The sequence below is a fragment of the Podarcis liolepis genome (assembly GCF_965112155.1).
Source record: "Podarcis liolepis genome assembly, chromosome: W".
Taxonomy (NCBI): Eukaryota; Metazoa; Chordata; class Lepidosauria; order Squamata; family Lacertidae; genus Podarcis; species Podarcis liolepis.
The window spans coordinates 16,980,512-17,005,119 of record NC_139568.1 but is presented as its reverse complement, the minus strand read 5'-3'; the positions used below and the strand labels follow the sequence as shown (position 1 = coordinate 17,005,119).

Genomic DNA, 24,608 nt, shown 5'->3' with positions numbered 1-24,608 from the left:
CTGCAATAACTCTGCCTTCCTCATCCTTGAAAATTTGCTGAGTTTCTATTTTTCTCCGAATATACAAAACTACCTGTCAGAGCTGCTTGAAGATCCTAGCTCACAGAGGATCACGCTAGCCAGCGATCATTAAGTAAAAGTCTTTATTGAATTACAGTTTCCATTCTCACGCTGCTGCGCGCAACTCTACGTCTAGTAGCTAGATCGGCGAAGCTCCGTCTGAGTCTCCGCCCCATGTGCACCAACTTAATATCCTAGCCTTGCTCCACCTTTTCCGCCTGACTGTCCTCCTCTGGGTCCCTCTACCCCCCGGGGCTTCTTCCTTCCGGGATTCTTCTGACGCTGACCCGGACCCTCCTGCCTCCTTGCGCCGGGCTTTAGGACCTGGTTCCCTTTCGGGGCTGCTTACTGCGCCGCCTTCCTCTGCATTTGAACTTGGCGCGCGCGCCCAACCTTCCACTTTCCTCTTAACCGTTTCTTCGCTCCCCGATGGAGGTGTGGCCCCTCCTGACTCATGCCCTCCCTCCTGTGGTGAGCTGCCAGCGCTTCCCCCCTGGCTCCCTTCCTCTTCCCTGCTTCCTGGCGGTGACGCTGGTCCCGATTTCCAGCTGCTCCCCCCTGAGTCCCCTCTGGCTCTATCTTCCTGGGGTGCCCCCCTAGACTCCCCCCTTGCCCTGGCCACTGGTGCTCCTTTCTGTGAATCCTCTGATTCACTGGAAAGACTAGGAGATCTCGGGTCGTCGTCATCACTCATCTTTTCTTCTGCCTCCTCCCCTTCGCTCTCTGTTTCCTCCCTTGCCCGTGCCTCTGCTCCTAAACCCCTGACACTACCCCTCTCTTTTTAGTCTTGTCCGAGGATATAAATTCATTTCCTAATCTTTTATTAATCAAAACATAGAATCATAGAATCATAGAGTTGGAAGAGACCACAAGGGCCATCGAGTACAACCCCCTGCCAAGCAGGAAACACCATCAGAGCACTCCTGACATATGGTTGTCAAGCCTCTGCTTAAAGACCTCCAAAGTAGGAGACTCCACCACACTCCTTGGCAGCAAATTCCACTGTCAAACAGCTCTTACTGTCAGGAAGTTCTTCCTAATGTTTATGTGGAATCTTCTTTCTTGTAGTTTGGATCCATTGCTCTGTGTCTGCTTCTCTGGAGCAGCAGAAAACAACCTTTCTCCCTCCTCTATATGACATCCTTTTATATATTTGAACATGGCTATAATATCACCCCTTAACCTCCTCTTCTCCAGGCTAAACATGCCCAGCTCCCTTAGCCGTTCCTCATAAGGCATCGTTTCCAGGTCTTTGACCATTTTGGTTGCCCTCCTCTGGACACGTTCCAGTTTGTCAGTGTCCTTCTTGAACTGTGGTGCCCAGAACTGGACACAGTACTCCAGGTGAGGTCTGACCAGAGCAGAATACAGTGGCACTATTACTTCCCTTGATCTAGATGCTATACTCCTATTGATGCAGCCCAGAATTGCATTGGCTTTTTTAGCTGCCACATCACACTGTTGGCTAATGTCAAGTTTGTGGTCAACCAAGACTCCTAGATCCTTTTCACATGTACTGCTCTCAAGCCAGGTGTCCCCCATCTTGTATTTGTGCCTCTCCTTTTTTTTGCCCAAGTGCAATACTTTACATTTCTCCCTGTTAAAGTTCATCTTGTTTGTTTTGGCCCAGTTCTCTAATCTGTCAAGGTCGTTTTGAAGTGTGATCCTGTCCTCTGGGGAGTTAGCCACCCCTCCCAGTTTGGTGTCATCTGCAAATTTGATCAGGATGCCCTTGAGTCCATCATCCAAGTCGTTGATAAAGATGTTGAATAAGACCGGGCCCAAGACAGAACCCTGTGGCACCCCACTAGTCACTCTTCTCCAGGATGAAGAGGAACCATTGATGAGCACCCTTTGGGTTCGGTCAGTCAGCCAGTTACAAATCCACTGAGTGGTAGCATAGTCAAGACCGCATTTTACCAGCTTCTTTACAAGAATATCATGGGGCACCTTGTCGAATGCCTTGCTGAAATCAAGGTAGGCTACATCCACTGCGTTCCCTTCATCTACCAGGCTTGTAATTCTGTCAAAAAACGAGATCAGGTTAGTCTGACATGACTTATTTTTCAGAAATCCATGCTGACTATTGGTGATCACAGCATTCCTTTCTAGGTGCTCACAGACTGTTTGCTTAATGATCTGCTCCAGAATCTTCCCTGGTATTGATGTCAGACTGACTGGGCAGTAATTGTTTGGGTCCTCTCTTTTCCCCTTTTTGAAAATAGGGACAACATTTGCCCTCCTCCAGTCTGCTGGGACTTCGCCTGTTCTCCAGGAATTCTCAAAGATGACTGCCAGTGGTTCTGAGGTCACATCTGCCAGTTCTTTTAATACTCTTGGATGCAGTTCATCTGGCCCTGGAGACTTGAATACATCTAAACTAGCCAAGTATTCTTGTACTATCTCCTTAGTTATTCTGGGCTGTGTTTCCTCTGCTGAATCATTTGCTCCAAATTCTTCAGGTCGAGCATTCTTTTCTTTATCGGAGAAGACTGAGGCAAAGAAGGCATTGAGGAGTTCAGCCCTTTCTGTGTCCCCTGTTTGCATTTCACCATCTTCTCCTCTGAGTGAGCCCACTGTTTCTTTGTTCTTCCTTTTGCTACGAACATACCCATAAAAGCCTTTTTTGTTGCTTTTAACCTCTCTAGCAAGCCTGAGTTCATTCTGTGCTTTAGCTTTTCTGACTTTGTGTCTACATGTGCTGGCTATTTGTTTGAATTCCTCTTTGGTGGTTTCCCCCCTTTTCCATTTTTTGTACACATCCTTTTTTAATCTTAACTCAGTTAAAAGTTCTTTAGATAGCCACCCTGGCTTCTTTAGGCACCTTCCATGTTTCCGTCTCATTGGTATTGCCTGACGTTGTGCTTTTACTATCTCCCTCTTAACAAACTCCCAGCCATCATGAACTCCCTTTCCTTTTAGTATTACTGTCCATGGGATCTCACCCAGCACTTCCCTAAGTTTTATGAAGTCGGCTTTCTTAAAGTCAAGAAATTGAGTCCTAGTATGCTTGGCTGCTCCTTTCTGCTGTATAGTAAACTTCAGAAGAGCATGATCACTCGCGCCTAATGATCCTTCCACTTCTACCCCACTAACCAGATCATCAACATTGGTTAGGACCAGATCTAAAATGGCTGTTCCTCTTGTTGCTTCCCCCACTTTCTGGAGAATGAAGTTGTCTGCAAGGCCAGTGAGGAATCTGTTTGACCTTATGCTCTTGGCTGAGTTTGACATCCAACAAATATCCGGGTAATTGAAGTCCCCCATTACTACTATCTCCCTTCCTTTTGCATGCTTGGCCATCTGTTCTAGGAAGGCATCATCTATGTCCTCCGTTTGGCTTGGGGATCTATAGTAAACTCCCACAATGAGGTCTCTGTTATTCTTCTCTCCCTTAATTTTGACCCAAATGCTCTCACTTTGGCTTTGAGGTTCTAAATCTTGGATCTCTTCACAGGTATACACATCCCTGACATATAACGCCACTCCTCCTCCTTTCTTGTCTGGTTTGTTTCTCTGAAATAGATTGTATCCCCCCATTATTACATTCCAATCGTGGGACTTATCCCACCAGGTTTCAGTGATGCCTATTATGTCATATTTAGTTTGCTGTACCAAGAGCTCAAGCTCATCTTGTTTATTTCCCATGCTTTGCGCATTAATGTACAGACATTGAAGTCCATTAATCATTCCCCCGTGTCTCTTATTTAAGGATTTTTTCCTCCCACCACTAGGTCTGCGTGCTGTTTGCTCCATGTGGTCTATGACATTTGGATGATCATCTTCATCAATTGATAGACTCCTACCTTCAGGAGTATTGTCTCCCTCCCCCACATTATCTGAAGAAATGTGCATGCACACGAAAGCTCATACCAAGAACTAACTTAGTTGGTCTTTAAGGTGCTACTGGAAGGAATTTTTTTATTTTGACTATGGCAGACCAACACGGCTACCTATCTGTAACTCCCCCACATTAGTCAGTTTAAAGCCCTCCTGATGAGGTTTCTGAGATTTTTGGCAAAAACATTTCTCCCAACCGTTGTGAGGTGCAGCCCATCGCTTGCCAGAAGTCCATCTTCAAGAAACTGCAGTCCGTGATCTAAGAATCCAAACCGTTCCTGTTTACACCATTTGCGAAGCCAGCTGTTCACTTCCACTATTTTTCCCTCTCTCCCTGGGCCACGTCGTTCAACTGGGAGGACAGATGAGATGACAATTTGTGCATTTAATTGCTTCAATTTCCTGCCGAGAGCCTCGTAGTCTCTTTGGATCTTCTGGAGGCTATTGCTTGCAGTGTCATTGGTTCCCACATGAACCAAGAGGAAGGGGTATTTGTCAGTGGGTTTTATGATTCCTTGCAGTCGTTCAGTGACATCTTGGATCTTAGCCCCCGGGAGACAGCACACTTCCCGAGACATCTTGTCAGGCCCACAGATCACTGCTTCTGTTCCCCTCAGTAGGGAATCCCATATCACCACTACACTCCTCCTCTTAGGTTTGGTCGGGGTTCTTCCGTGAGCTGTCCGTTCCAAGGTCGCCTGCACATTCCCTGAGGACTGACTTTGCTGCTCGTCTTCATATACCTGATCGACTGTAATGAGGGAGAGATCCTCAAATGGAGTCTGCTCTTCGTCTTCCATGCTAGGGGAGAGGACCTCAAAGCGATTGTGTATTTCTAAACAATCAGAGTGAACCCTGGGCCTCCTCCTTCTTTGAGTCACGTTTCTCCATATATCTGGCTCCTGTGTTGGTGAACTAGCCTCCTTCTCAGGGGAGTCCCCTGTCACCTCCTTGGTGGAGACGGTGTGCTCTGTTGCTTCCAAGAAGAGCTCCAGCTCTCTAATTCTTTGGAGCGTAGCTACACGTTTCTCCAGTTGCTGGACTTTGTCTTTTAAGAGGGCAATCAACATGCAATTGCTGCAGGTAAAGCTGCCTGCAACCTTTGGCAAGATGGCAAACATTGCGCAGGAACCACAGGCGACTGCAGCTGTTCCCTCCCCCTGCATCTTGAGAACGTGTCGTTGGGGGTGGCTACAGCGGTCCTCCATCATAAAAAGCGTGAAGACAGGACAAATAACTCCCCCCACAAAAAAACCTAGGTCTCCCCCAACAAACGTTTGAGACTAGCTCCCCTAAATCTAAAAGATGGATCAAACTGTGCGCACCACTGCCCTGCTAGCTCTGATAAGCTCCTCCCACAGCTAATCACCTGCCTCAACAGAAACCCTGCCCCCTCTGACCTTTGCACAGGGAGAACAGCTAATCAGCCACAAAGAAACACACACACAAGAAAACCCTTTTTGCTCCTCCTTCAACTGCTGCCCTGCTAGCTCTGATAAGCTCCTCCCACAGCTAATCACCTGCCTCAACAGAAACCCTGCCCCCTCTGACCTTTGCACAGGGAGAACAGCTAATCAGCCACAAAGAAACACACACACACACACACACAAGAAAACCCTTTTTGCTCCTTCTTCAACTGCTGCCCTGCTAGCTCTGAAAACTTTTTTATGTCTTGCCACATGAGTTTCTTCTAAACAAATAATGTCCAAATTTTTCTTTTTTAAATGTTGTTCAATTTTGTTCCATTTTTTCGTTAATACCATTAATATTCCAAGTCCATAATTTCAACGCCATTTTAGCCATATTGAAATTTTTATTACAAATTTTATAATCTATCTACCTCTTCTTCTTCTTCTTCTTCTTCTTCTTCTTCCTCTTCTTCGTCTATCTCCTTCCTCTTCTATCTTATCCAAGTCCGCTCCTCCTGCCGCCTCCATTCCTGGTTCTGCATCTCTTGCTTCTTCATCTTCGCTTCGTAGCTCTTTGTACCTTCTCAAAAATTTACCTGTTTCCTCCGGACTTGTCTTTTACTTTTGTAGAAGAAGGAAATCCCTTCCAGGTATTCCCATCTAAATTATATCTTGTTTTTCTTTAGAACTTGCACCATTGGTTTGTATGGTTCTCTCCATTTTAACAGCCTGATTGGGATATCTTTAAAAATAATTATATAATTTTCCTCAATGTTCAATCTCTTTTCTCTATTCCTCTGAAGTATCAAGTTTCTTATCTCTTTATCTTTAAATGTAATCAAGCAATCTCCTGGGAACTTCTTCGCCTTAGCAGATCTTATCTTCATTCGAAATGCGTTCTGCACTGTTCTTGCAACCTCATCTGCCTGCAACTCCATCCATTGTGCTATCTCTTTTATTAATTTCTCTTTAATATTTTCTCCTTGCACCTCTGGGACAAGCCTAAATCTTAGGTTCACTTCTCTCTGCCTATGTTCATTCATGGCAATCGCGTCCCAGACCTCCTCCTGTGATTTGTTATTTTCTGACATCCCTGTTCTTATTTTCTCTTCCTCTTTTCTCATCTCCTTCATCTCCAATTTTGTCCTTTTCATCCCTTCCTCCAGAGTCTGTGTCCTCCTGCTCACCTCCTTTAATTGCCCTTTCAGTTCATTAACTGTTACATCAATTTTTTTATCCATCTGGCCCATTCTTTTATCCATTTGTTCTAATTTTGTTTTGTTTTGTTCTAGTTTTGTTTCTAAATTCTTTTCACTCTGCTTAATATCACTTTTAATTTCTGCAAACATTTTCAAAATCTCTCCTATAAAGTCTGCTTCCTGTTTAGATCCTCTCCTATCCACCGGCGTTCCGCCTTCACTCACTTTTTTCTGTGTATGAGACATTATGTTCAATCTCCCCCACCAATCTTAGTAAATCTTAACACTTTCCCTTAAAGTATACAGTCAGTAGTAAGGTAACGAAAACACTTTTTCAAGAGAGAGAAAGAATAAACAAAAATTTTCATACACCTCCCAGAAATATTCATACACCCAATAGTGAATATAAATGTTGAAAATTAATTTATAACTCAATTGGATTATAAATTCAAATTATAATTCAAAAGATTTCAGAAATAAGTTCTCCTATTACTTATATAGCTGTCAAAACCCAATTTCCATTGATAATTTCCAATTATAATTGTAAAACTGAACACCCTTCGAAAAACAAAACACAAAACAGAATTTATTCTTTCTTCTTGCCACCACTTAGGCTAATTCCAATCCTATCCACAGTCCGAGGAAGACTCCAGGGGTTAAATAATATAATGTCCAATCAACTGTATACCATTCAACACTATGTGCAATCTTTAAGATAGCCAAAATTATTGCAAAAAGGAGGAAAGTGACCAGAAGTGTTGCAAAGGGGGGGAAAATTGAAAGGGCAATCCGGGGTTCAAAAGTGCTGAGATGAAAAAAATTAATTTGAATATAAAATATTTTGGAAATGCCTAAATATCGCAATATATCCACAGAAACCAATTGGCAGACAGTGCATTCAGATTATGCAGAGGAAAGAAAAAAATCACCAAAAAAAGAAGAGATATTGAAGAAGTAACCCCAAATCTGGTGATATAGAGATGAAAAAGAAAAAAGCCAAATCCACGTTTAAATTAAATCCAAATATACATCAAGTGACGTAATACCACAATGCAGCCGAATAGGCAGTTCCTTCTCCTTCATAGGTACTTCGTAGGTACTTGAAATTTAAAAGAGGGGATTAACATGAAGATCCTTCACTCAAGCTCAGTCATTTTCCCTTTTATAATAAAAAAGCTAGGTTGAAAACAGAAGTAATAATAAAAAAACCTATAGAGGAAACACGTTACCAAATATATTCAGATAACTCATTCAATCTGTCTTTTTATCTCTTTTCTTCTTCTTTTTTGTTGCTGGGTTGCTTTAAACTCCAATTAAAATGGAGGTGCAAAATCTCTATTTTATTGCGCAGTTCTTTTTTAAACAGAAAGTACAGGGAAGCGTCTTACTGTCTTTACTTCTGTCAAACCAATTGTTACAACTAAGACCTCCAAAGTCACAAAATAACCAACTTCTGCTTCCTCTTTTAGTTGCCCACTTTTTACAACTTTTTGCAACAATGTAGGTTACTTTTAGCAAACTTTCTCAGAGAAAGAAGTTCAAACCGCCTGCCGAATCACCAACCTCTCATTCCAAACTCCGCTCGTAGTCTTGCGTTCCTGTCCGATCTCAGATGAAACTGACCTCCGTTTTCCACGTGAGGCGGTCTGCAATCGGCTCCGCTGGGATCCTGACCCTCTGGTTTCCCTCCAGAGGGGTTTTGGGGGGGCTAATGCGCCCTGTAGCGCCCCCGTTTGTCCCCGAAAGCCCGGGTTTTCCCTCTCCGAGAAAATCCCGCTTGCGTCGGGTTTGTGTCTCGATTCTCATGTGCTTGATGTATGGTTTCTTGCCAAACATCTTTTCATAGGGGGTACAACCAATCGGTGATGACAATCTGCAATTATAAGTATAAACAAAACAGCTGAGCGATTCTGCCCAATAACTCTCTGGGAGATTGGCATCATGCAGCAAGGTTTTCAAGCCTTGAAGCAATGTTTGGCTTGCCCTTTCACAAAGTCCATTCATCCAAGGAGACCGTGGACTTGAAAGGTCATGTTGAATTCCTTTCTCAGTCAGAACAGCTTCAAACTGCTGAGAAGTGAATTCTCCCCCTCAATCTGTAAATAAACATTTCACCTGTTTATCATGCACATTTTTCAACCAAGCACAGAATTCCTTGAACCTAGGAAACACTTCTGATTTCTGCTTGAGATTGAACACGTGAATATACCTGGAAAATAAATCAATGAGGACCATGAAGTACCGGGCTCCACCCAAAGAGGGTGTTAGTGGACCAACGAGATCTGCATGCACTACCTGGTATGGTTCTGTAGCTTGTCTACTAGACACCTTACCTTTTGCAGCCATTTTGACTTTGTTTGCTGTGCATGCCTTACACTTCATGTGGTACCTGCAGGGTTCAACTAAGGCAGGCATTTTGGAAACTGCCTCGAAGTTTAAATGACCACGTTTCCTGTGATAATCATGAATACATCCTGCATGCAAAACCTTGTTAGTATCTGCAATACAACAAGTTTCATCCTGCACAACATCAACAGAAGCATAATAATGCAATACAAACAAACGATCAATATAATCAGCATGCAATACAAAGTCATCTTTCTTGGTGATGGTGCACTTCCTTTTCTTAAAGGAAATGTCTATGTCCTGTTCAGTCAGCTGTGAAATGCTCAATAGGTTGTGTGCAGCATTTGGAACAAAAAGAACTTTGCGTATCGATGCATCCAAGCTGTGAAGAACAACCGTTCCATATCCTTGACTGGAGATCGTGTGGTCATCCGCTTGGTGAATCGCACCTTCCTGCGGAGTAAAGACCGCGAACAGGTGTTTGTCCCGACAGATGTGCCTAGTAGCTCCCGAGTCGACGATGAAGAAAGATCTAGACGTCTTCTGGACCTTTGGAGTGAAGCGTGAGACCATTGCCTTGTGTTGCGTTGTCCTGGACATCGGACCCTTGTCTTTGCCTTTTCCACACGTTGAGCCTTCGCTGCACTGCTCTGTTGCCTTGGCCTTGGGATATTCACATTCCCCCTTCACGTGGCCTAGACGTCCACACGAGTAGCATTTCACTGCCTTCAAAGTTTTGGCACCATCTAGTGGTTCCACTGCATTCTGGGATGACGTCTGTGAGGACTCCCCCTTGGTGATGCAGCTAGCACTACGCCGATCTGCTTCATTTAACACCACAGCAGTGACATGCGCTACCATAAGCTGAGCAGTAGGCAAAACAGCAAGCTGGCTGGCAATTGCTTCCCAACTTGAACCCAAAGAACGTAGAATCATGAAGGAATACACAGCCTCTGGAAAGGTGATTCCACGCTGTTGCAACTCATGCCTTAGATTCTGCATTTCCATGAGGTGAGCACGTACGTCTGCTCCATCAGCAAGTGCCATATCATGCAACTTGGCATAAAAGAACAAAGAATGTGACTCTTGTAGACTGTCCCACATCTGCCTGGCTGAGGCCTTGTCACGCAAAATACATAGCTCTTCAGGAGACACAATCAGCGTCAGAGTTCCCCTTGCTTTGGAATCCTTAGCCTTCCATTGTTCAGTCACTGGAGCTGGGGGGGCGTCTGATATCACATTAAACAGACCCTCTTTTCGTAGCAGAGCTTCTGCATGCTGCACCCAGTTTTGATAATTATTTTTTTTGAGCTTTGGAAATCCAAACACGTTGTGCTGGTCCCGGGGGGGGGAGGTACTAATACCATAGCCGAAGTTCAGTCCAGAGTCACTAGCAGGGTAGACGATCACTAGATGAGACGCGAGGTCCGAAACAGGGAGCCAGGCAGGGGAACAGGAACGCTGGTAGGGCAGCAGCAGGAAGCCAGGCGGGGAACAGGAACACGGGTAGGTCAGCAGCGGGCAGCCGGGCGAGGAACAGGAACACCGGAGAGCATAAGCAGGAAGCCGGGCGTGGAACAGGCACACCGGGAGTGCAGATCTAGGTCTGGGTAAAGCAGGTACTCCACAACGACGTTGCTCCCGCAACCTGGGACCGGGCTGCCTGGCCTTTATCTCCTTCTAAGGCCGGGGGTGGTCCCGGCCCCCAGGAGCCCCGCCTCTCCTGGCCTTAAGGCGAGCACTCCTCCTGGGAGAAACCAGTTCCCTTCGCCTCTCTGCCCTAAGCCTCTGCAGTTCAGGAGAGGCCGAAGGGTTACTGGGCCCCGGAGGAGGCTCACCTGTAGACACTGAGTCCTCCAGCACCTCTGGGGCCAGAATGGTTTCACCTGGTGCCTGCCCCTGAGGATCTGGCACAGGTGCAGGCTCCTCAGCATCTAGGCCTTGCCCCAGTTCAGCCGGCCCTGGAGGCGGGGACTCCTGTGCCGGCTGGGATTCCTCCGGTTCACTCTCAGACTCGGAATCCCAGGCCATCACACACGTTCTCAAGAGCCTCTGTTACTCTTGGACTGGCCATGTCTGTGTCTTTTAAAGCAGACTGCGTCTATTTGCCAGCTGCATTCCAAAAGCACACTGCATAAGGCTTTCGCTTTCTCCTGAGCTTCTGCCGCAGCTGATTAGTGCTTTGGCTTGAAGTTCAAAGTCCACCCCTTATTGCCATTAATTAAGGACTGGCAGGCTTCCTGCGGCAAGAGCACATACCTCTCATCAATCTTCTTGACACGCCTAGAAGATAAGCTGTGTTCCGTTCCTCTGCCATTCGTTTGGATTCTGTTCTTCTGGGCCCAGGACCAAAAATGTCAGAATCTCTGTTCGACCGAGCTGATAAGGCTCATCTTCGGAATCACCTACCGACGGTTAATTGACAACCTGATCCTTTGATAAGGCCTCAGGCACGTCGTCCCAGCAGAGCATCAAAACAGCACACGGAAGGATGAGATAGTATGAGCTACATTGCTATGCTTTATTTTCTAGCTACGCAGAGAACAAAGAAATATACATCCTCTCCCTGTGAGAGCAGAGAGCAACGAAACAAAGGAACAAAGGAAACAAGAAACCACTAATGTCACATCCCGTCTCCCGTCTCCGTGAGACTTCCAATAGCCTGGAATCCCTGGAATGTAAACAGAGTCCTGTGACTCCACGCAGCTGCTTAGTGATAAGTGTGAGGAGAACCTGAGCTTACAGGGTTAAACAGCTCAGAGTGTGCGTCCTGCCTACTGTGGGGCAGACAGACTCTGCGTCACTTCCGAGAGTCTCAATCCTTTCTTCTATTCTGCTTTTGGTTTTTGTCCGGGACAGACATGCTTAGACGATGTTCCGTGACTGTGGATAATTCTGCTGTAACCCTGCATGAGACTCTGATTTATGCACACCAACGCACAGAAGACAGAGGCTTATTTTCTGACCGCTGCTAGACTCTGCTTTTGCTCAGAGCTTTGGAATGCCTTTGGAATGCAGGCTGCAAAGCAGAGGCCTGGCGCAGTGATGGAAGCTCGCTGGACGCCAGACTTATCTCTCTGAGCAATAAATCACTTCAGAGGTTATGGCCGAAGTTTTAAGCTGTCAGAGAAAGCCTGCTTTATGTGCTGTGTGCTAAAAAAGCTTTTGGCTGCTGAAGAAGGAAGCCCAGCTCTGAGACCCTGCCTGGAGGAAAGCAGGGGGTCTTGCTGGCTGCAAGCTGTGTGCTGCAAAGTGTCGCTGGAGGCCTCTCCTTGGAAGCCGGCTGGTACGCGTGAGTACTTCTGAGCCCCAAGGGAGGACCGGGGGAGGAGATGGCTGAGCTCCAGGAAACTTTTAATGTGCCATTTGAATGGCTTAATGGGCATAACTGGGAGGACTGGTCGAGGAGAACATGGGCGTGGCTAACAGGGAAAGGCCTGTGGAGCTGTGTTCAATGTGAACCTACCCCAGCAGCTGCTGGCGCTGATGAAGCAGCGAGGGTGCAGGCAGCTACTGCACTGAGAAGGGACCAGAGAACGTTGGGGCTTTTAATCCTTGCCTTGGATTCCTCCCAAGTCCCTCATGTTGACGGTTTGACCACAGCGAAGGCCGACTGGGACGCTCTGGAGTGTGTCCATCAGAGAACGACTGCTGGGGCCAAGATCCATACTACTAGGAGTCTTTTTGAGATGAAGCTTATGCCGGGGGGGGGTTCGATGAGAGAGCATATAACCCAGATGCTGGCCACGTTTAATAAGCTTCCACAGCTGCAAGTCCCTCTCTCTGAGGAGCTCAAAGTGTACATTCTCCTGAGCTTATTGGACAGGAGTTATGAGACGTTGTGTTTGACCTTGGAGGCTATGCCGGCCAACCAGCTGCATCTGGATTATATTGCGGGGCGTCTTTGCGATGAGGAGGCTCACAGACAGAGAGCTGGGGTTCCGTGAAGAAGATCCCAGAATGTACTGAGGGGTGCAAAATGAAATCCTGTGCTAAGTTTCTTGAGTGCAGAGCGTGTAAGCACGCAAAGGTGAAAACGTGCCCATACCCAAGGTCTGAAAGGGTGACCACTAGGCCTTTTCAGCTAGTACATGCAGATTTGTGTGGCTCCATGTCAGTAACCAGTCTTGGTGGGGCTAAATTTGCATCAGTGCTGATAGATGAGTTTTCGAGGAACGGCTGGCTGTTCACGCTTAAACACAGGAGTGAGGCTAATCATAGACTGGATTGCGGCAGTGGAACTGCAGTTTTCCACACGCGTGCGAAACTTTCAGAGCAACCGCGGCGAAGAATTCACCGGGTCTGTGCTGCAAAGTTTCTTCTGCCAGAAGGGAATTCAATACAGTAGGATTTGCTGGAACAAATTTGGAAATTGGGCTGCAGAAAGGGGAGGTATGGGGAAGTTGGTGAAGTAAGGTTTAAGAAGAAAGGTTTCAAAATTATACATGTTTGTTTATGTGTTTGTTTGTTTGCATTGTGTAATGTTTGTGTTCATAAAAACTGAAAAACCAATAAAAATTTTATATAAAAAAAGAAGGGAATTCAATACAGGTTGACAGCTCCACACAGTCCCCAGCAGAATGTCGTTGCAGAACGCCGGAACAGAACGCTGCAGGAGATGTCCGCAGCATTGCTGTTTGATGCCGGGCTCCCACAGCGCTTTTTTTTTGGGGGGGGGAGTCTTGGCAGACAGCCAATTTTACCTTGAACAGGTCGTTCAATTCAGTGGTAGGGGACACACCCTCTTTTCTGATGCACAGCAAGAAGCCCAAGGTGCATTTCTTCCTTGTTTTTGGCTGTGAGGCTTGGGTCCTCATGCCAAAGGCCAAACGCAGAAAGGGTGGCCCTAGGTCCCAAAGATGATTTTCTGTAGGTATGAGCCAGGGACCAAGGGGTGGAGGTTCGCTTATCCATCAGGGAATCAGTCCAACAGTGCTGAATTCTGTGAGCAGAGTGGGTGGACACAGATACATGGGAACCCTGATATTCTTTCAGAGAGTCTGCTTGACTCTGCTGATGAAGAACAGGAAGAGGTTGAACCTGCTGCTGAGGCACAGAGTCCAGACACAGAGCAGGTAGAGGGGAGAACCTCTCCTAAAGCAGTGAAGTTTAAACACAGCAGTGCTCCTTCTTCACCAACAGGTTCAGCTGAGAAGTCCAGAAGGCGCAGCAAGTCAGAGGGGGAGCTCTCTGATGCCAAGGACGTTCTGGCTGGCCCTAGTGGGTCAGAGGGGGCACCTGAAGTTGTGTTGCGCCGTTCAACTCAGGCAACGAAAGGGAAACCTCCTGACAGTTTTGCAGTCACTAGTGTGTGGGTTGGTGTGGCACAGTGTGAACCTGAGAGTTTTGAGGATGTTCAGAAACTGCCTCAGGAAGAAGCCAGGAAATGGCATGAGGCGATGCAGAAGGAGATGAGCTCAATGGAGTTTCTAGGTGTGTTCTCCCTCATGAAGTTGCCAGTGGGCATACAGGCCGTGAGTAGCCGCTCGGTTTACCGTCTTAAAGGCACAGCAACTGGAGAACCGCAGCACAAGGCTAGGATGGTAGCCAGAGGGTTCACGCAGCGGAAATGGCTGCATTATACGGAGGTTTATGCTCCTACTTCCAGAAGTGAAACTCTGTGCATGCTCTTAGCCATTGCTGCACAAAGAGGTTTGCTGGTGCATCACTTTGATGTGGATGTAGCCTACTTGAACTCAGACCTCCAGGAGGATCTGTACTTGCTTCCTCCTCCAGGGTTTGAGGGCAATGAGCAAGGTACTGTATGGAGATTTCACAAGTCGATTTACGGTCTGAAACAATCGCCTAGAAATTGGAACTTGTGCCTGAATGAAGCTTTAAAGAAGCTAGGTTTCAGGAAGATTCTTGCTGACAGTTGCCTGTACCTTAAAGGGTGAGGAGACTCACAGGAAATGGTGTTAATCTTCGTTGATGACATCATTTACACTGCAAGGGCAGACAAACAGGTACAGAAGTTTGCCAAAGAGCTTGGGAAGCGGTTTCAGCTCAAGAACCTGGGTGCAGTAAAAATCTACCTGGACGTGGAGATAGCTAGAACTGGGGATGGTAGCTTCTTGCTCAGTCAGAAAGGCAAGATTGAGCAGTTGCTTGAGAAGTTCAGAATGTCTGATTATGCAGGGGTTAGGACACCCATGGAGATGAGCTACGTGGAAGACAGCCAGCAAGCAGAAAGTGCTGAGTTCGAGAACGCTGAGCTCTTTCAGTCAGCTCTGGGTAGTCTGTTGTATCTGTCCCAAAGGAGCAGACCTGTGATGGCCTGGGATTCTGAGTCTGAGAGTGAACCGGAGGAATCCCAGCCGGCACAGGAGTCCCCGCCTCCAGGGCCGGCTGAACTGGGGCAAGGCCTAGATGCTGAGGAGCCTGCACCTGTGCCAGATCCTCAGGGGCAGGCACCAGGTGAGACCATTCTGGCCCCAGAGGTGCTGGAGGACTCAGTGGCTACAGGAGAGCCTCCCCCGGGGCCCAGTAACCCTTCGACCTCTCCTGAACTGCAGAGGCTTAGGGCAGAGAGGCGAAGGGAACTGGTCTCTCCCAGGAGGAGTGCTCGCCTTAAGGCCAGGAGAGGCGGGGCTCCTGGGGGCCGGGACCGCCCCCGGCCTTAGAAGAAGATAAAGGTCAGGCAGCCCGGTCCCAGGTTGCGGGAGCAACGTCGTTGTGGAGTACCTGCTTTACCCAGACCTAGATCTGCACTCCCAGTGTGCCTGTTCCTCGCCCGGCTTCCTGCTCCTGACTCTCCGGTGTTCCTGTTCCTCGCCCGGCTGCCCGCTGCTGAGCCACCAGTGTTCCTGTTACCCGCCTGGCTTCCTGCTGCTGCCCTACCAGCGTTCCTGCTCCCCCGCCCGGCTCCCTGTTTCGGACCTTGCGTCTCATCTAGTGATCGTCTACCCTGCTAGTGACTCTGGACTGAACTTCGGCTACGGTATTAGTACCTTTCCCCCCCGGGACCAGCACAGTTTGCTCCCGCCACACCCGCACTCCCTCTTTGTTGGGGTGCGTTCGGGAAGAGTCAGAGGCCATGGCCGACCAAGCGGCTACACTGTTGGCAATAGCCCAGGAGAACCAGGCCTTGACACACACCGTGCAGCAGCTCAGTAACGTGGTTACGGCACTTCAGCAGCGGTTGGACGCCCTACCGGCTCCTGGGGCCGACGCCCCGGCTCCTGGCAAGTACCCAGTGGCCTTGCCTGAGAAATTTGATGGGGCCCCGGCCAGCTTTCCCATGTTTCTTGCCCAGGCCAAGCTGTACATTCAGGGGCGCGCCCGGAACTTCCCGGACGACCGCACCAAGGTGCACTTTTTGATTAGTTTGTTAAAGGACCAGGCGGCCAAGTGGGCGTTGCCGCTGCTCAGGCAAGACTCCCCCTTGCGGGCGGACTATGTGGGGTTTTGCAATCTGTTGGAGGCCGCGTTCGGCAACCCCCAGAAGGGGAGTCAAGCCAACCGGGCGATTCGGCGGTTGAAACAGGGCAAGTCCACGGTGGCCGCATACACCACGGAATTCCGGCTGCTGGCACAGGACTTGACCTGGAATGACTCTGCTCTTCGGGACCAGTATCTCGAGGGGCTTTCAGACGAGATACTGGACCAGCTGGCCACTATGGAACGCCCCACCATGCTAGACACCCTCATTCAACGGAGTCTACAGATAGACGATCGGCTAGAGGACCGTCGTCAGGCTCGGGGCCGCTGGCACTTCCAGTTCTCAGCACCAGTTTCTACCAGCAGCCCCACACGCACAGCTGAGTCATTGGAGGAACCTATGCAGCTTGGGGCAGTGCGGCCACGCCTCTCCCCCGCAGAGAAGTCGCGGCGTCGGGAGGGGAATCTATGTCTCTATTGTGGCGGAAGTGGACACTATGCCCGGTCCTGTCCTGAGAAACGCCAGCCACAGGGAAACTGCCAACCCCAGTAGCTGATGGCCCTGGCTACCTGGGGTCCCAAACCACACAGAATGGGGCCGCACCAATTGAACTACAACACCTTATGGTTCCGGTACGTCTATACCCTCCAGGTGGGCCCTGAATCCTTACCCATGCTCTAGTGGATTCGGGGGCAACCCGCTCTTATATGGACGCTGCTTTTGCTGCCCATCATCGGGTGCCACTTCAGAACAAGCCAGAACCGGTACAGGTGGAGGCAATCGACGGACGGCTCCTGCGTTCGGGAGCCGTTACTCAGGAGACCCAGCCCCTGGTCCTGTGTCTCCAGCAGCACCGTGAGATGCGAACTTTGGATATTGCCTCCATGCCCCGGTTCCCCCTGGTGCTTGGGATGGACTGGCTAGAGGCTCACAATGTGCAGATTGACTGGGTCAAACGGACTGTACACTTCCCAGACCCAAGTTCTCCTGCTGAGGCTGAGATGCTAGCAGCTGCGCCCACTGAGGAGGCTGCTGCAACGCTCCCCGCTGAGTACCGGGACTATCACGACGTGTTCGAGGAACGGGGGGCAGACCAGCTGCCGCCGCATCGGTTCTTTGACTGCGGCATAGACCTTCAGCCCGGAGCGCCCCTACCGGTGAGTCGCTTATACTCATTAACAGAGCCAGAGCGCAAGGCTTTGCAGGACTTCTTGCGCAAGAACCTGGAGCGTGGGTTCATTAGGCCTTCTACCTCGCCCACTGCTGCGCCAGTGCTCTTTGTTAAAAAGAAATGTGGGGAGCTCCGCCTTTGCCATGATTACCGGGCCCTGAATAAAATTACCATCCCAGACCGGTACCCCTTGCCCCTTATTTTGGAGTTACTGGAGCGGGTGCAAGGGGCGCAGGTGTTCACCAAGCTAGACCTCCGGGGTGCCTACAATTTGATTCGGATCCGAGCCGGGGATGAGTGGAAGACAGCATTCGGGACCCGGTACGGGCAGTTCGAATACCTGGTTATGCCCTTCGGTTTGTGCAACGCGCCTGCTGTGTTCCAACGGTACATCAACCACGTGTTCCAGGACTTGCTAGACAAGTACGTGGTGGTGTACTTGGATGACATTCTGGTTTACTCCCGTGACCCGGGTCGCCACGAGGGTCATGTCCGGACCGTGCTGCAGCGCCTGCGCGAGCACCGTCTGTATGCAAAGCTCAGCAAGTGAAAGTTCCATCAGCGGTCAGTGGACTTCCTGGGTCACCGACTCTCACCAGGTGGGGGGTGCAGATGGATCCGGGGAAGGTGGCAGCGGTTCGAGAATGGGCAGCACCTCGGAACCGCAAGGACCTACAGCGTTTCCTGGGGTTCGCCAACTCTGGACTGAACTTCGGCTACGGTATTAGTACCTTTCCCCCCCCGGGACCAGCACAAGACCAGACATTGCTTTTGCTACCAATCTGCTCAGTAGGGAAGCTTCAAAGCCCAGTGTAAGTGCCCAGTGTCAAGCGGGTACTGCGCTACCTGCAGGATACCAAAGACTTTAGTCTCAAACTGTCAGCTGCAGGTGAGACAAAGCTCACATGCTGGGCAGACAGCGACTTCGCGAATCTGAATGACAGGAAGTCCGTATCCGGAATGGTGATAAAGTTTGGGGATTCTCTTGTTGGGTGGAAGTCCCGGAAGCAAAGTCTCATTGCGCTATCCTCTACTGAGGCTGAGTTCAGCGCACTGTCAGATTTTTTTTTTTAAAAAATGATATTTATTAAGAATTTTAAAATTACAGGAAAAACAAAAAAGAAAAAGAAAGAGGAAAAAAACAAGAAAAACAAACCACAATCAAACGATACAAATTAGTAAAAATCAAAGTCAAAAAATAACAACAAAACACGTAACAGAGCACAATCAAAAAACCAAAAATAAGCCACAGAAATTTAAAAACAAATCCAATATTCTCAAATTCTTAACTGTCATTACCTTCTTTCATTGACCTCCTCACTCCTCCCTTTTTTTGTATCCTAGTTGTTAATTGGCGCAGCAAATCCTTTCCATTTTTCCTAATATTCTGTCATTTCATTACCTTAGTCTATTTTAACCTTATCTTACTATAAAAAACCCTAAAACTTAAAATTTACATCTTATTTATACCAATTTCTCATAACCATAACATATTCTTACATAATTCTTTTAACATTTTTGCTAAAGCCAAATAATTTCGTTCCAACATTTTTCTAACCTTCATCAATTTTGTAAAACAATCCTAATAAAAAAAATTTCAAATTTTATTCCAATCTTCATCCAGCGTCTCTTCCTCCTGGTCCTGGGTTTTGTCAGTCCTTTCTATCCCATCAATCTGGCGCATTAACCTGGTAATCTTATGTCCGAGGCCCTTAAGTCTCTTCCATGTCCCTTCCGCGGCTCTTCTTCATATTTATACCTGTACTTTACTTTGTCTCCTGCTCCTTTCACTCATGGGAACTCCAGCTTGACAATGCTTTTGACCCTTCTCGACAAATCAGCCCCTTTTCCATAGTCCACACTAAACTCCATGTGGTAATTAGGAACATGTTTCAAAGTCCCTCCAGAATTAAGAGCCCTCACAACCCCAAACATCTCGCGGCCCATTGCCAGACTTGGAAAGTCAAAACATCCCTGCATAGGGGGGTCTATCCAACCCCCCCATTTCCAAACCAAACAAAACTTTATCTCTCCAAATCTGGCTTTTTCCAAGTTTATTTATCAAATCCAACAACTCATGTTCCTGCTGGGCCACAACTCCCTCCACCTCTGGCATCCGAGGTTCAGCAACATCTTCTTCCCTCATCTGATCTGTCAGAGCACACTCCTGATTTGATTCCTGGGTGGGCTCTATATAGTTACCCACTACCTGTCCAAAATTTCCGATCGCAACAGTCGTCAAGTCCTTCTTCTCATGTAGCTGATCCAATAGGGCACTTGTTTTACAGAGAGCACGAACCAGAGCTTCTGAATACATTGTTCTGCAAGGTCAGAAGTCTGTTCCCACGATCGTAATCTGTTGCAGCTGCAGAGCTCCCCGTTTCAAATTTAGTAACAGTTTCACAGGCTTCCTCTAGGGGAAGAACTTCTATTTGTTCTTTTCTTTTAAAGGCAGATCTAACAACAAAGTTTTGTAAGGGTGTGAAACCTAAGACGCTGGCAAGTTAGCAATGTCATGTAACTTTAAGTAGTCAAGCTCGTTAAGTTGTTAAGTTGCTCAGTATATAAAGAGTGTTTGTTTTCTCTGTGTGGGGCGTGAAGCAAAATGTCAGAAAGCTCCGGAGGTGTGTTTGTTATCTTTCTGCAATAAACCTGTCTTTGGAAAGACAGGCTTCCCTGTGTCGTTATTTCTTTGCTGCTGAGACTCTGAAGCTTGTACTGCAACAAGAATCTCTGCACTGGACTTAATTAATGCTCTGCAAAGAGAGCTGTTGCTGGTGGCGCAGCGGAAGCGTTTACTGGACCAGTACACAAACTCTCTTAGGTTATGGACTCCTTCTATGTTTCTACAGCTGTATTGTGTGCAGAGAAAGTGAAAGCAGCTTTCGGATGAGAGAAGACCGGCTTGGTCGTAAATCCAGCTCTTAAAGGAGGCTGGAGGCGTCTGAAAAGTGAGTAAAACAAATCCCAAGGGGAAAGAGAAGAAAGGGCACACAGAGGGAGTAGCAGCAGACCCCAAGAATGCCAGTGGAAAATTTCCAGGTTCCCTTTACAAAGTTGAACTCTGCTAATTACGTGCAGTGGTCTAAGAGGGCTCAAGTCTGGTTGGAAGCCAAAGAAGTGTGGGCTGACTATGTCCAGAGGCGAAAGCCGTTTGTGGCTGTTGCAGCAGATGCCACAGCAGAGCAACAGGCTGCTGCACATGCTCAGAACAGGGAACATGATAAAATGGACACTAAAGCTAGATGTATGTTGATGGTATCGATAGCCGATTCCCAATTACCTCATGTGGAAAATTTAAGGTCTGCATTTGAAATTTGGGAAGCTCTTAGGCGAATTCACCATAGAGCCATGCCCGGAGAGAAGGTGAACATTATACGTGCTTTGTATGAGTTGAAACTGAAGCCAGAGGATAGTGTGGTTGAACACACGTCACAGATGACTGAGTCTTTCAACCGACTGTCATCTTTAGGTGTGAATTTTGCTGAAAATATTAAAGTTTATACTCTGCTTAGCAGCCTGCATGCAGGGTTTGAAAACTTAGTACTAACTTTACAAGTTTTGCCAGAGGACCAGCTGAATATGAATTATGTGACTGGTAGATTGTGTGAACAAGAATATCAACATCATTGAAAACGTATTGATAATTCAAATACCCCAAGGGCTGGATGTTCAGATAATTCCCAGCGTGGGGAAACTAGCAGGCAGAGCTGTAAGGAAGCCTCACAAGTGTCTGCTATGGCCAGCAAGTCATGTTTTTGATGTGGCAGCAGGTTTCATTTGATAGCAAAGTGTCCAGAAAAGCAACAGGAATTTCAACAGTCCAAGGCCAGTTTCCGGAGTTACAGGGGAAGACGACTTGAGAACTACAAGAATCAACGATCCAGAGGGGGAGCAGGTGCTGATAAGGGACTATCTGCAATGGCAGCACAACAGAGTCCTAAAAGGAGCCAACAAACTTTGAAGTGGATAATTGACAGTGGAGCAAGTCACAGTTTAGTTCCAGCGACATCTAGTGGCCGCTTGATGAACTGCAAGACATTGCCAGTTGCAAAAACCATGACTATAGCAGACAATAGTAAACGAGAAATGAACCTTAAAGGCACAATTTATGTTAACTGTTTGCAAACTAACCTTCCTGTTTTTGTTCTTCCAGGAATGAAGAATGGACTTTTGAGTGTGTCATGCCTGGTAAAAAGTGGTTTTAAGGTTGAGTTTGAAAATGATGTGTGCACCATTTCAAAACAGGGAAAGGAGTTAGTTAAAATTCCCTGTGAGGATGGGCTTTTTGTTTTGGTTGAAGAGCAGTTAGCAGCAGGTAGATGTTCAACAGGTGAAGCGCAAGCTAAGTGTGTAAATAAGGCTCCTCATACAGGTTGTGCACATCTACTACACAGAAGGTTAGCTCATATATGCTTTAAGTATGTAAGCAAGATGTCAGATTTAGCTGAGGAGTGTAACATTAAACCCTGTCCAAATTTTCTGGATTGTTCTGCTTGTAAACATGCTAAGGTTAAGACATGTAACTATCCTAGATCTGATAGAGTAAGCAAGAAACCCTTTGAACTTGTGCACACAGACGTGTGTGGCCCTATGCCAGTCAAATCGCTTGGAGGTGCGAGATTTATGCAAATTTTGGTGGGTGACTTTTCAAGGGCTAGTTGGGTTTTCTTTCTGAAAGAAAAATCACAAGCAGCTTCCATCCTAATGGATTGGATTGAAGAAGTCGAATGTAAATTTGACACCAGGGTACGTAAAATACAATCAGATTGTGGTGGGGAATATGTGAACCACACGCTGGAGACGTGGTTAAAAAGGAAAGGTATAGTTCATAGGCTTACCAATCCCTATTCACCACAGGAGAATGCAGTTGCCGAAAGAAAATTTCGAACATTACAGGAAGCCAGTGCTGCTTTGCTGTTTGATTCTGGACTTCCACAGCGTTTTTGGGCTGAGGCTGCACTGTATGCGAATTATACTTTTAACAGAGTGTACAATAGCACAGTAGGCAACACTCCTTACTTCATGCTGTTTGGGAAAAAAACAAAAATTGATCATCTAAGAGTTTTTGGATGTCGTGCTTATGTGCTGGTGCCTAGGGCACAACGTAGGAAAGGCGATCCTAGGTCTAAAGAAATGTTTTTCTGTGGTTATCAAGCAAACACAAAAGGTTGGAGATTTGTGAATGTAGAAGGCAATCAAATGAAAATCACAATCAGCAGAAGTGCGGAATTTTGTGAACAGGATGGTTGGAATAAAATTCATGGAAATCCTGACATACTATTTGATGTGGTGAACAGTAACAATGAAACTCAGGCCCCAGGGCAGGTATTAGTTCCAGAACAGACTGAGGAATTTGAGTCTGAGGACGAGGGTGAGAAATCGTCTAGTTCACCCAAGTCTGTAAAGTCAGAATCTTCTAGCTCTAAAAGTTCACCTGTACAGCAAGAGAGATGTGTAAAGTCAGAATCAGAAAGTTCTTCAACTACTAGTGACAAACAGGTGACGACTAGTGATTCTGGGTCAGAGGGGGAAACTGAAGGAACATCGCAGGAACTGTTAAGGCGTTCTAAGCGTACCAACAAAGGTAAACCTCCTGAAAGGTACCAAGCTATTAGTGTTTGGGCTGGTTTGGCAAATTGCGAACCTGAAAGTTTTGAGGACGTTGAGCAATTACCCCAGGAGGAGGCCAGTAGATGGTGTGAGGCCATGCAAAAGGAGTTGAATTCTATGAAAGAACTGGGTGTGTTTTCCATCACCAAACTGCCAGAAGGCACCAAGGCAGTAAGTTGTAGGTGGGTGTACAGGATAAAAGACAACAGTGATGGGGAAACCAGAGTACAAAGCAAGGCTTGTAGCTCGAGGTTTTACGCAAAGAAAGGGGTTACATTATTCTGAAGTCTATGCACCCACTTCAAGGAGTGAAACCCTACGGGCACTATTAGCAGTTGCTGCTCAGAAAGGGTTCAAAGTGAATCAATTTGATGTCTCTACAGCTTATCTTCATTCAGACTTCGCTGAAGAGCTCTATATGGAGCTACCGCCAGGATTGAAAGTTGGTAAATCAAATCAGGTATGGAAACTACATAAATCTATTTATGGACTCAAGCAATCTGCTCATAATTGGAATGAGTGTTTGAATGACGTTTTGGTAGGCATTGGTTTTAGCAGGAGCAAGGCTGACAATTGCTTATATTTCAGAAGTTCTGGAGATGCTCAAGAATCTTTGCTTGTTTATGTAGATGACCTGATTTATACTTCAAAGACACAAGAACAAGTAAAAAAACTAGCCAAAGAGTTAAATAAACACTTCAAAGTTAAGAATCTTGGTGATGTGAAGGTCTATCTTGGTGTTCAGATAGATAGGACCAAAAATGGCAGTTTTCTACTGAATCAAAAAGGCAAGATATTGCAAATGTTGAAAAAGTTTAACATGACGGAGTGTGCAGGTGTTAGAACACCAATGGAAATGGGTTTTGTAAAAGACAATGAGTTCAAGGATAGTGCTGAATTCAAGCGTGCTGAAATCTTTCAGTCAGCACTGGGAAGCTTACTTCATCTTTCGCAATGGAGTAGACCAGATATTGCTTACGCTGTTAACTTACTCAGCAGAGAAGCTTCGAAACCTAGTGTAAATGCATGGAAAGGAATTCAAAGAGTGTTAAGATATTTACAATGCACCAAAGATTTTTGCCTTGAATTATCTTCGGAAGGACAAGCACAAATTACTTTTTGGGCAGATAGTGATTGGGCAAATTTAAAGGATAGAAAATCAGTGTCTGGCTGTGTAATAAAATTTGGTAACTCTCTGATTGGGTGGAGATCCAATAAACAGAACCTGATTACTTTGTCGTCAACAGAAGCTGAGTTCTGTGCCTTATCTGAGTTATGTAGAGATCTAGAATTTTACAAATGCTTGGCACAAGAGATGTATGAAAAGGCCATCACTCCAATCACTGTATGGGGTGATAATCAACCGTGTCTTAAGTTAGCACAAAATGGGCAGTTTAAAGGTCGTACAAAACATTTGGACATCCGCTTTCAAAATGTTTGTCAAACGGTAAAAGCAGGAATTGTTAAATTAAATTACTGTCCCAGTCATGAAAATCAAGCTGATGGTTTTACAAAACCGCTTGGGTATCAGCGGCATGAAAACTTTTGTGAAGAAATGGGTCTGAAGTAATTTTGTTTTTTGTATTGCC

The 24,608-nt window shown here is 46.8% G+C and overlaps 1 protein-coding gene across 1 annotated transcript in view; it reads right to left on the bottom strand.

The window, feature by feature from the left end:
- Positions 1-2,808: 2,808 nt before the first annotated feature.
- Positions 2,809-24,608, bottom strand: part of LOC310697682 (uncharacterized protein) — a 198,274-nt gene continuing 176,474 nt past the window's right edge. The window contains exons 3-4 of the mRNA XM_083484373.1: positions 4,033-5,539; positions 2,809-3,899 (exon numbers count right to left, since the gene is read on the bottom strand). Coding sequence (XP_083340499.1) covers positions 4,038-5,111 — 1,074 coding nt within the window. The 5' untranslated portion in view covers positions 5,112-5,539 and the 3' untranslated portion in view covers positions 2,809-3,899; positions 4,033-4,037. The remainder of the gene's footprint in view (positions 3,900-4,032; positions 5,540-24,608) is intronic.